We start from the raw sequence: 14026 nt of genomic DNA, 5'->3' as shown, positions 1-14026 counted from the left end.
TATCCCAATATAATAAAAACAGTAATAAATTTTTTTATAATTTTTTTTTTAGATTAACAAAAAAGTTCCATATGAATTTTAAAAAAATAAATAAATAGTAAAAGAAAATCCCCCCTACTAAGCAAATTTGAAGATTCCAAACCACTTTGTCACTAGAGGGGCTAAAGACATGGAATGTTAATATTACAAGGGGGAATTCAATTTTTTTTACATGGGTTAAAATCAAAACTCACTAACACTATAAGGATTTTTTTGTATATTTAACCCTATTTTTAAAAATGATTTTTGTATTACGTTTAAAAATTAACAAAGGTTTTTTAAAAAAATTTCAAATTAAATGAAAAATTGATTTAGATAGTTATTCTTAAAATGCAATTTTTGAAATTTTTTTACCATAGTTTTTTTAATATTAAAGTTTAAAAAAATTAAAAAATTTAAAACTATTTCAAATTGTTTTTTAATAAAAAATTCTGATTTTAACAATATTTTAATATTTAATAATGTATATTTATGTTATACGATATTAAAATTAGTTTTTCAATTTATAAAAAATGAATTTAACTTATTTTTTAATATTTAAAAAAAAAATTTGTAAAAATCATTTTGAAAATACAAAGAAAAAATATTTATTTTTAAAGTTAAATCAAACCGTCCCTATATGTGTTTTTTAAAAATGTTTGTGTCTCAAATATTTTAATAATAAAACACATTTATTCAATTTTTATTAATACACTCATATATATTGTATTTTAACTCCTCTAACTACTCTATTGATTATTATTAGTACAAATATTTTAATAATAAAACACATTTTATTTATTATCAAATTCAAGACAACTCTTAATTAATAAAAAAATTGAGACACAATCCTTGAGTTTCAATAACTTCTTTTTATATTATTTATAATATACTAATATAAATAAGATATATTGATTTTTCATGCGAATTTCAGAAGTTTTAAATCCGGGCATGCAAATTTGTGTTAACCATTCAATTGTCATCTTCTTTGAACAAGATAAGGAAAGAACGAACAGGTTCATTACTTTCTTCAACTTCACTTTCATTTTATCTTCCGCAACTCTACTTTTATGTATGTACTACATTTCAAAATTGCCACCCAAAATTAACAAACTTTGCATTCAATTCCTCTTGGGTCGTTTCATATTCCCCCAATTACTATTATGCAATCTTATCATCAAATACACTCAATGGAGTTGAGAACATTTACCTTACAACCCAACTTGACACACTTGTTTCCAAAATTCAGACTTTGTGATTTCCAACATTCAAATCAGAAGGATTTTTCACTGAAAATCAGTAGAAGAAACATGGGGTTGATTATTAGTGGAGAGTGTATATTCTGGACAGAGAATGCAAATGCATTTGATTTTGGACTTGTGGCCCCTGATCAAACAGTTGAAGAGGCACAAGATGTAGTGAGAGTTCACGCACAAGATTTGTTACAAATTGGAGATTTGTTAAAGTCAGAGTCATGGAAAGTAGCACAGAAGGAATTGAGAAGAAGCTCAGCACTTTTGAAGAAGGATATATACACCATAATTCAAAGTAAGCCTGGAAAGGAGAGGCCAGAATTGAGGAAGCTGTACTCTACTCTCTTCAACAATGTTACAAGAGTAAGTGCTATACCATAAACCAAATAATACACGCATTGTGTAAAGTGTTGTTATTATCAATTGATGTTTATTCTTGTATGGTGTAAAATTATGCAGCTAGATTATGCAGCAAGGGATAAAGATGGACCAGAAGTGTGGCAGCGTTATGAGAACATTGTTGTGACTATGAATGACATTCTATCCAGAATATAATTGTCTCTAGTGTTTTGATCAATGGGAGATTAAGTAATTCTTGATGAGTTTATTTGAGTTAGATGAAGAAAAAGGATCATGTTGCATTGATTATGAATTTGGTCATAGAGAGTTAGTTAAGAATGTTGAGTGTCTAAATGTTTTAGGTAGTAGCAAAATGGTACTCAGCCTCAGCTAGGAAGAGTATTACATATGTAATATCAGTCAACTTTTGAAATGTTCTTCTGCAACTATGAAAATATATATTGAGATGGGTTGTAAAGAATGAGAGAAATTTACTGGTCTATTGATTCTCCATATAAGTTTTTTGGGTGCATTTCATTTGTTGAAATTAATATTGCAATATGAAAAACACACAAGTCTTATCTTTCTAAATAGGGAGACTAATATCATAATAACACAAATATAATACAAGAATAAAACAATACATATAGCACAAAAGTAGGGAAGGAATTATTTTGTGGCCTCAGCTAAAAGGAACTAGGATGAATGGGAAATGGATTTGGTGGCCTGGTGATGAATGTATAATGCATTTGCAGCATATCAAAGTTAAGTTTTTTTTTTTTTTTTTTGGATTTTTTTTAGAGAATATTTTTATTTATTTTATTTGTAATGTAATTTGATGTTGGGAAAATGGATTATTTCTATTAAAAACATTGATTAGACAGTCGGAATAAAAGCATGGTTGGGATGCTCCAACCTGTTTTGGGGTTCAATTTTTCTCCTCCAATGGGGATCGGGGCAAGAAACAGAGATTTACCATATATTCTGGTTTGGGTGTGGGTAAGGTAAAAATCATTCCCACTCACCCCGTTGCGATGTCTAATAGAGGTCTCTCCGAGGAAGCACTAAAAAAAAACTCATTAGTGACATGAAAATCACGCCACAACAAACAAAAACATTTCACAAACTAAAATTTGCGACGTGTTTAATTACGCCGCAAGAGAGTGGGTGGCAACTCAGTAGTGATGTGATTTTCACTTCACTAATTAGTGAAGTGAAAATCACGTCGCAAAATATTACACAGATACTTAGGCACTTTAAGTTAGAGCAGGCGCATTAGATGGTGGACAAAAAAAGCAACTTTAGTTGCGACGTGATTTTCATATCACTAATTAGTGAAGTGAAAATCACGTCACTAATTAATATTCAGGCGTATGAATTTATTGTAAGTTGCGACGTGATTTACATTAATAAACTAAATATATTACTAACTAGTGACATGTAAATCACGTCATTAATAATTTATTTTTTAAATTTTGAAACTAATTAAAAATATACTAAAATTATTTAAATTAAATTAATAAATTAAATATATTAAAATATATAAATTAATAAACTAAATATATTAAAATTTATAAATTAATAAACTAAAATTAAAAATCAAATATTACTAAATATAATGTAATAATATTACTAAATATTATGTAATTATAAATTAATTAATATCTTACAAAAATTCAAAATCAAATGTAACAACAAAATAAAAATAAAATTAAATCTACGATCAGTCTGGGTCGGGAATGTTATCATCATTTTCCTTCTCCTGATCTGTCGGCGCCAACTTCGACACCAACTTCTTTGCATCATAAAAAGTTATAGGCAAGTTGCCTTTCGTTGCAATTGAGTCCAACATCATTTTTACAAAGAATTCCAAACACTGATCAGGAACATTCCAATTTGACTTGGCGGCCAATAATTTCACACACATTGATAACTTTGAGTCGGACGATCCCTCAAACAACAGAGTATTCATCTCATTCAACAATTGATAAAATCTCTGCGCTTCCTCAATCGACAACTCTTCCCCATCAAAATCTTCAAGTTGATCATAGGTCACGTTCACACCAAAAGCATCCCCAACCATGTCACCGATCAGATTAAAGTTTTCCTCATATTCCATAGGCAGTCTTTCCTCATATTCCATAGGCGGTCGACTACTTGAAGCATGCGTTTTACTAGTCTCTGGTACGTTACTCGGCAGTTCTTCACCATTAAGTGTCCAAACACAATAATTTTTCGTGAAACCACTTCTACGCAAATGACTGATCACTTCCTATGGGTCACTAATTATAGGTCTACATCCACATTTAAGACAAGGACACCTTACTCCTCCTTCTCTTTGACAACATTCCTGAGCAAACACCCACGTGATAGACCCATTTACTCCTACTATAAAATTGGGTTTAAGTGCACGTCTTCCTGGTTCCAATCTATCGTACATCCAACTACGATAATACCTATAATAATGTTCCATACTGCACATATATCAAATCATTGTCTTTTTAATAACTATAATTAAACATTTAACTATATCAACTAAAAATTTATAAGTCTTTGGAAACTATATTTGTAACACCCTTCTAAACCCCCATAATTTTAAGTTCAGAGTAAACATGTACAAGGATGTCATAATTTCAAAAGAAATAAAATATTAAATTGTTTGTCATGCCTTTCCAAGGAACAAAATCGCATTATTCAGTAAACCATGTTCAACACAGTGGAAAAGAAATTTTAAACTGAATAACATAAACCACCAGTTCACCAATCAATTGAACATAATCCAAAACCAATAAAAATAAGAGTTTAATCAATAACTCTAAAATAAGCGTTCCCCAGTGTTACAAGACCAGAGCATGACACCGACGCGATAACTAAACGGACTAGTCTACAAGCTATCCTCACCAATTGTAACACCCCATTTCTACCCGGCAATTATAATGCGGAAAATATCAGAGTATTTAAAAATTTATCGACAAACAAATGAGGCGTCACATATTCATTTACCAATAAATCATATCATCGCATTTAGTGGATACATAGAACTTTCTTTAATCAATCAAATAAATACTCAACATGTAATACTTTTCAAAAAGAACAATTTCTTTCATTAGAACATGGCAGAATCATAGTTCTTTATCTTTGAGTCAATAACATCTTATTCAGCTAAGATAAAACATTAAACAACAACATCATAAACATCATAAATCATCCCCCCGAGTGCTACGTATCAGAGCAAAAACCGACTCGATTAACGACAACTAAATCTTCATACTCGAACACCTGCACATTACCAATATAAAGGCAACGACGAACAAGAGAAAAGAGTGAGATATCAAATCATATAAGTGAGCGCATGATAAATTGTATATTAAGATTCCGACATGTATAGTTATCACATCACAAGTATTAATATTACCATACACTCCATACTTTCCTCAACTCACAAATCTCACATACTTTTCATCGCACAACAAGTCACAACACTTCATATCCACATCAATTATATATATCCCATTCATTTACTTTGCAAGCCAATTCACGATACATCACAAGTATAAATCACAATTCTAGTCCCAAAACATCACCGCATATAAGTCATACATCTAGTCACAAAACATCACATATAAGTCCCACATCTAGTCACAAAATATCACATATAAGTCACACCAGACATATTCAGTTAATCACATTCATAAGTATTGATATCATCATACTATTCATAAAATCATCAATTCACATATTCACATACTTCCATCATTTAACAAGTCACGAAATACAATCACGATATAGTCACAAAACGTCACAACTACGAATCACATAAGACACATGGGACATGAATCATGTATATGCATGTGGTACCAATCGGAGCTTCAGCCCCCGTCACCAATTGCCCAATTCAGAGGTGCAAGGCATAAGCCTTCGTCACTAATTTGCCAATCCAGGCCATCATAGAGTATGCATATGAAATGTGACTCAACAAACAAGACATACACAACATACTCATCACAATCACACATCGTCACGAGGTATACGCCTATATCACTGATAATTACCAATCATTAGAGGTAATTCAACGTCACAAATAACCTTTCATCCTCACATTAAAACAAAATCATCACAACATCATCATGCTTCGGTATATCACGACAAACATATAACTTCACATATTAACAAAATCGTCACAACATCATCATATTTCGGTATATCACAAAAAATCAACACATTAAGTCAATTCACATTAGTCTCACAATTCTCTACAAATTAGTCGTTTATTTAACTCACTAATCCAGTATTAACTAACCAAAATTATTCACAAAACCCCCTTTAATTGGTCGGACAAATTTCGCGTCACTACCGGTTGTCTAATCTTTGGTTATATCATACTATTCACGATTCTTATAAGTCCTCGAATTATACTACCAAGTCACTAAAACAAAATTCAAACCGGGTTAATCATACACAATTCAATTCTTTATCGGTTACCTGATTTATCCGATTAATTCACTATCTACTGTCATAGAATAATCCCCTTTTATTCACTAAAATCTTGAAACTTATAGGGATATAACATGCTACAACTACTGTTCCTGGTTTCCATTAGGCCCTTACTGAGTTATAAAACATTCTACTGTTGCTTTACCATTCGTTACTGTTGCCACATGAAAACCTGATCCGTTACTGATGTATATCTCTCTTACTATTACATGCCTTCCCTTACACTTAAATTAAACTAAAATTAAGTTATATAGAAGATCCATTTTAACTCCCCTTATAATATATATGTATGTATCTACTCACGGTCACATAAGTTATGCAAGCAACAAAACTAAACAAAAGTGATTCCAATTACCAGATTCATGTTTTCATACACACAACAAGTAATAACAGCTCCAGCATAATACGTTTTCCTTAATTAATTTACTTCAATCAAACAACAACAACAGTAATTTATAGCAGGCAGCACCTCATAGAATTCTCAACTAATTCGTAACTATAACTCTCAAATGTTTTTAATCAACTAGCACTGTCGTCCGTCAATGGGCTCACTGGTATGCCGCCCGTCAATGATGTATGCCGCCCGTCAATGATGTATGCCGCCCATCAATGATGTATATGCCGACCGTCGTGGCCGTCGTGGTTCACCTTGCCGTTCGGCAAGGCTCCCTTGCTCCGTTTCCCCTCGTTTTCCATTACGCACAGAGTTGCACATTATTCTAATTAAATTCGAATTTATAACGCACAGTAGAAACAACATTATTCCCTAATTATAATTTTCTATGGACAGCAACAAACAACACAATAATGCAATAAATCTACACACCCAATTCCCACATACAATACAATTGTTCATAAGCCCCATTATAGGAAGAGAACCCGACCCTTACCTTATTCAACTTGGAGCAACTTGATGGGTCTCCTATTCACACTTCCGATTTGGCACCATGGATGGAAATCTCTAAGCTTTGTTCATCTTCTCCAAGACTTGCCTCCTTCTCTTCACAACTTGTTTTCTCCCAAATGACAACACTACTCTTCATATCTCTAAAACCCTAATTTATCATTTCAATTGGACTTAGACTTTAACACCTCCTCTTATTATTCTTCACAAACCAATTTAGGCCCAATAAGATAAATATTTCAAAATAACCAATACGTCACTTTTAATAATATTCCGTCGATATAATAATCCATTTGCCGACATAATTACTTATTCACCAAAAAATTATTCTCAACCGATGAATTCCGAAAATAAAATAAGAATATTTAATTAAATAAATAATTAAATAATCGGGGCGTTACACCAATCACAAATGCTCCTACTCCTCAATCTGAAAATAATCAACAGTAAGGGTGAGACATATCACAATTAAACTATATTATAAGTTCATAATGACAAAACATCATAAGCATATTATTCACCCAACTGCAACATATTTAGATTTTTCAGAATCGTTCACCAACAGTTATAAAAATGCAATCAAACTTATCACTACGAAATAACACTGAAAATCTTCCAATCATGTTATAACAACCCAAATACTATGCAACGACTCTATGCATGTTGTAACACCCCTTTTCTAACCCCAAATATATACATATATATAATCTTACAGAGTAATCATGCATAAGTGTAATACTGTGGGAGAACTGACTTTTTTAGATGTTGCGGATAGCAAGAGTCGCCACCGAATTTTATTTTATCCAATATATAGAAAGGCTAAAAGAACAGAAAAAGACCTTTTTAAAAGACTTTGAGTTCGGGGGGGTAAGTTATACAAAGGGAAAGTGTAAGCACCCTTTGTATCCATGGTTATCCATGGGCTCTTAATTGCTTAGCTCACTTTTATTTTCAAAATGTTTGAAGTGTAGTGTGTGAATAGTAAAAACTTGGTTAAGGACTTTAGCTTGTAAATAAGCGTAGCCTTGTTTTGAAAGTATTTGAAAAGATAGTGAGAAAATGTTTTGAATTTAAATCAGAGCAAGCAATTAGTAGCAACTACCCTAATTTTAAGATTTATGTTCTTTAAGCTTTTCAGTTTGAAAGGGATATCCATACCATAAAGAGGGCAGGTAGTCCTTTCATTGGATTTGAAAAGGGTCATCGAAGGTATCGTTCACCATAAGACTGTCCCTACCATAAAGAGGGCAGGTAGTCTTTAGGGAAGGATATAATAGTCATTAAGGCAACCAGTGAGGATACCTTAGCATTCGAAGGAACGATCATCATTTTATTCGAGGCAATATCGAGGGACTAGATCTCATATGATGATTTCATTTGTAGGCAACTGGCTAAGGTATCCTCGGAATCGAGGGACTTGACTATTTTAGAATCGTAATTAAAAGGCAACAAGCAGCATAAGAAGGGTTACCCTAAAGGTGTGTGTGTGGCACAATCAAGTGATTCAGTTCGGATATTTTATCTTGTAATTAGTTATTCTAAGTTAATTCAAGGCTTGCACTCCCTGGGATTACTAACGACGCAGTTAAAAATAAAGGAAAAATTAAAAGTTCCTACGCTATTACAATAAACACCCATAGGGCAGAAAAATAAAGGCAAGAAAATAAAATCCTAAATCTATTACAATAAACACCTGCGGATGAATAGGGGCAAAATAATAGAAACCCTAAGCTATTACAAGGCTTTGGGGCGGTTACAATAGAATAAACAGATCAAAAATTAAAATGGTAAACTTTACAGCATATGAATAATTTAGGAAGACAATGAAAAATAAACAAAGCAAAAAGGCAAACCCTGAACAGGAAAAAGTTAATCATGGTTAATAGAACGAGGCAGGTTAAAAACCTAAACTAGGGTTAGCGTTTAAAATTATTTTGATTACAAACCTTTTAAAAAACCTAATCTGATTAAATTATTTAAACCTGATTTAGTTAGCCTAAAATCTAATCAATTAATTAACCTAAAATTAAATTAACCTAATTTCTAATTAGTTTAACCTAAAAACCTAATTATTAAAATCTAAAGTTAAAACCTAAATTAAACTAAATTAAAAAAACTAATTATTAAAATAAAATCCTAATGTTAATACCTAAATTCTAATTAAAATTAAATTAAAACCTTAATTAATCAACTAAACTAATTAGAGTAAACCTAATCCTAATTATTAATTTTAAATCCTAATTAAACTAATTTGATTAACCTAAATTTTAAAATTACTAATGCTATTCCTAATTAAATTAGACTAATATCAGTGTTTTAAAAAAATTTATTGGAAAAACAAAATAAAATAATAAAAGGAACAAACAGCATAAAAAAGAAAAAAAGAACTAACACTGGGCGTGTGGATCCTGCGTTGATGAGCTCTTGGTGTCTATGGTGGAACGCGCCATGGTGACCTTCTGATCCGGCCGTACGAGAGATCTAAGAGCATAAACTAGGGGGTGTATCATGGACCATTAGAGGCTGGGTGTACACGATCTGTAGGCAAGAATTATCAGAAAAATAACAAAACAAACTGTAAGCAGCGGGATTCGAACTCAGGTTCCATCATCCATCCACAAGCGCCCTTTGCCAAGTGTGCCATTTTCCTACGTTGTTAATGAAATACAACAATTACATAATATATAAAAACAAATATAAGTCAGAAATTCAAACCAAAACGCGCGCCCCCCAGTTCATCTTTTTGCTTTTCCACGCGAGTCAAACTGTGGGCCCCAGTCACTTATGGATGAACCAATGAAATGGCCAGAAAAGGCCACGCGTGCAAGCCAAAACGTTGACCGCCCCCTGCAAATTTCCAACCACCACCGGCGACAGACTTCTTCTTCTTCTCCGGTGAGGTACTTTCGGATACCTGCAAATCTCGTCAAAAAATGAAAACAAAATACCCAGATCCACTAATTTGGGTGCCACGAATTCGATGGACGTGTTATTTTTGGTTGAAAATGTCGGTATCGTAAAATACAAACGTGAGCTTTTGTTTTCCCTAACAATGGCATATAAGCATTCATGCGTTAAATCTCAAAAACAAAGCATTAAACTGGCTCTAAACAATATCACAAACATGTATGAATGCATTAGATCAGTTTATATCATGTAAATCATAGGTTAGAGATCTCACACTTTACCAAAACGGTGCAACCCCTAGGTACGTGGTTCGATTCCTGCGGGAGGCAAAAACAATATTTCATGGGCAGCCGGTAAGTGGACCTAGGGGGAGTATTGATTAAGCTGGTAACATGTTCGGTTGGCCAACACGGTTGATGCGTGTAGCGGATATCGGGGTGTTACATAATCGGTTACATCGATGGCAGAATCTATATTTTTAAAAACGTAACAGCGATAACCGGTTACCTAAATGATGTAACTGGTTACATCGTGAAAAAAAGCAATTTTTTACTCGCGAACAGACCATGTAATCAATTACCACCCTGATGTAACCGGTTACATGACTGCTGTAGCAGAAAAATCCCCTTTTTGACAACACTTCCTCTTCCCCAATTCAAACCCAATTGCCTCAAAACGATTATAACATCAAGACCGCACCAATTCACACATCCTAACACATTTCTAACATACTTAGGGGTCATTTAACATCATACATGTTCCATGATCATTCAATTCCACCAAAATCACATTGTTCTATAACTTCTAAAACCCCAAAACCTAACATATATTCAATTGAGACAACCAACATACAAATTCAATCCTATCATCATTAAACTGATAATATAGGCTAAAAGGATTAGTCACCCCTCACCTTAGCCAAATGCTCTTGAATGCTTTTCTCTTCTTCCTCTTGCTCTTTCACGTTCTCTTCTTCTCCTCTTCTCTTTGCTTTATAATTTCCTTCTTTTCCCAATTTCCTTATTTTATGAAAATAGAATTCAACTTAGTAAAAGGCATAGTAATTAACACCTCCCTTTTTACTAATCGTCACACCGGCCCAATTACCATATTCTCATAATTTCTCCAATAATTTACTAAAATGTCAATTAATCCAATTTATTAATTTAAATTTCAATTAAATTAAATAATAGAAATTATGGGGTGTTACAATATTAACTATATATATATATATATATATATATATATATATATATATATATATATATATATATATATATATATATATATATATATATATATAATTAATTAAATATCTAACAAACATAAAAACACATTGAATATATTGACATAATATTTTTATTAATATTTTCTGTTTTTAAGAATAATAATATAAAATATGTATCCTAATGAAAATTATATTTTTAATTACTTAAAATCTATTTTAAAATTATTTCCATTCCTATTATATTTTAAAATATTTAACCAAAAATTCGTTTTAATAAATTTATATGTACTAGTTAGAGTATTGACAAATATTTAACCAGTTTAGGCCCTGTTATCCAAAAATTCGTTTTAATAAATATTTAACCAGTTTAGGCAAATCCTATGTACTAGTTAGAGTATTGACATGGCAAACCTGGCATCTCCCCAAGTTTAGGCGAATCCTGTGTGCTACTCATTGTATGCTTGAATCGGAGCAGGCCTAGCTACTAGGCATACACCTGAGCTACCATTGCGATGTCCTAGCGAGGGTCCGAAAGGGCGTTTCCGCGCTGACGTTATGAAAGCATCGTCGTGCTTGGTATGGTGGGGTTGCGATGCCACTTAGGCAATATCGTAGCGGATTAACTCACCTCTGGTGGTGCCATGTAGGCAATGCCACTAGGCTTTCGCCCGGTGGGCCCATGTAGTCTTGATGGCGTATTTGCCACTGTGGCGATCACATCTGCGTATGGTGATTGACGGGGCCGTGACGCCATATAGACAATGTCACCGCGGTAACTCGTCATAGATAGATTTCCATGTAGGACTTATCTGATTCACTTGCGGTGTGCGTGTGCATGTCTCTTGACATTAGACATGGGAGATAACTCATCGAGGGTGTGATTATATGACCGACATAGAGGCATTAACGTGCTCCTGGATTCCTCGTACACGGGTACGGGTCTGCATACTTGTGTGTTGTTTATGTGCTTGTTGCTATCTCATTGGTTAGTTATGGGACTACCAATGGTGATATTGTCCTTATTGTATATTTGTACCAAGCCGTGAGGAAAACCCCGGATCCACGACGGATCCGTTTGATTGCATGCACCTTGTAGAACCGAGTGAACTCGTAAGATAGGGGGACTCACTGAGATTTAGTAATCTCACCCCAATCATCTTATCTTTTTCAGGTGCAGTTTGTAGTGTTTGATTAGAAGTAGGTTCGGACTGAAGTTTTAGAAGTGATGATGGCTCTAAGACCTTCTGGATCTTATCTTCCACTGTGCAGATCCATTGAAGACACATGTTTTATAATTCACAGTAGAATCTGATGTTGTATTTTATATGGATCATCTTGTAACTTTGGCTTTTGTATTTACTCAATATCAATTTTAACGTTTCATGCATAATATACTAGTTAGTTATGTATGGGGTGTTACAGTGAGACTCTAGTTTCTTAGGTTTTATTTTATTTTACGTTTTATTATGCAACCATATATGATTTCCCAAGGGAAGTTGGTCCCTCATGGTGAGACTCTAGTTTCATAGAAGCTTAGTGTAACTAAGTGAATTCAAATCTTCATGTCTAAGGTTTGAATATTCAAAGACTTATCAAAATTGATAATTATCAAGTGGCTTTAAGTTGTACATGTGTCCTCATAACCATGACTCTAGCTTATCATGAATACACCATTAGTTGTGTAAAACAATCTTGAATGAAGGTGGTGCAATGAAAACCTCTTTTGAGGTAGTATAAATAGGATATTGTACATAGTTAGTAACAACATTTGATTGAATTTATGTTTGTCATTAGTGAATAGCTTGGCTACATGGCTAAATTTAAGATAAAGAATATTGCACAATCATGAATGTGACTTGTGTTGACTAACAAATCTTTAGATTTCTTTTTCCTCTTGTATTATCAAATAGAATATTAGGAAGATCCTATATTCTTGTTGCCAAACATAATAATAACCAATTCTAATGTGATCAATATAAAAAAAAAATTAAATGGTTAAACCTACTTCACCCATATCAAAATGAAACAACTGTTTCTATTTCAGTTAACATAACCCATTTCATCCATGTAAAAATGAAAACAACAACTGACTGTTTTTCATTCTTTATAAGTTCCAAGTCGTACTTTGCATAATAGATAACATTAATTCTAAATTGAGTAAAGTGAGGTAGCAATCAAAATAGAACGGAAACACTAGCAGTTTTTTGTTTTTTAATTCTTTTTGAAAACGCTGGAAATTTCTATTTTTCACTGCTTTCATTTATGATATAGTTATCTTTGCATCCTCTATTTTTATTTTCCTTTAAACACTTTAATGTTAAGAAATTGCTTATGAATCTGCCACTATAGAATTAAGGATTTCTATCACCAACAAATATAATACTTTTGTATGAAACAAGTAATTTTATATAAAGTCCAAAGTTTAAACAATTAAGCTCCAAAACTTAAACAAATAGTATTGTAACTCTTTTTTATTTTTTGTTTTTAAAGAGAAAATATTATTAAAACTCTTTTCTTTATTTATATTTAGGTGTTTTATATATCATACATAGTAATAGATTTTTTCTTTATTGTTTTTTCTTCATTAAAACTTTTGTTCTCATTTCTATCTTCTAATTTATACTATCAAAAAATAAGTACACCTACAAACTACACATTAAACGGTTGGAAGAAACTCTGCGAAGACAAGTCTATAATGGTGGGGGACATGCTTTTGTTCAAAAAATGCGAAGACGAAATCCATTTTTATTTTCGATGGAAGGAAAATGAAGACGCACTTCAATTTTCAAAAACGAAGAGATTTTCTGAAAAGAGGGTTTCAAAGGCCGTTACTCGTGCGCTCATTAACAAGAAATTTAAAGTTGTTTTCTTTCCGAATGGGGT

General features: G+C 32.5%; 1 protein-coding gene across 1 annotated transcript; it reads left to right on the top strand.

Moving 5' to 3' along the window:
* The first annotated feature begins 979 nt into the window (after window positions 1-979).
* Window positions 980-2100, top strand: LOC131622062 (psbQ-like protein 3, chloroplastic). The gene is made up of 2 exons (XM_058893105.1): window positions 980-1634; window positions 1731-2100. The coding sequence occupies exons 1-2, from the start codon at window positions 1182-1184 to the stop codon at window positions 1824-1826; spliced, it is 549 nt and encodes a 182-aa protein (XP_058749088.1). The 5' UTR covers window positions 980-1181; the 3' UTR covers window positions 1827-2100.
* The last annotated feature ends 11926 nt before the right edge of the window (window positions 2101-14026 follow it).

Source organism: Vicia villosa, unplaced genomic scaffold (genome assembly GCF_029867415.1).
Source record: "Vicia villosa cultivar HV-30 ecotype Madison, WI unplaced genomic scaffold, Vvil1.0 ctg.000024F_1_1, whole genome shotgun sequence".
NCBI classification, from domain to species: domain Eukaryota; kingdom Viridiplantae; phylum Streptophyta; class Magnoliopsida; order Fabales; family Fabaceae; genus Vicia; species Vicia villosa.
This window is presented reverse-complemented; position numbering and strand designations above follow the sequence as displayed.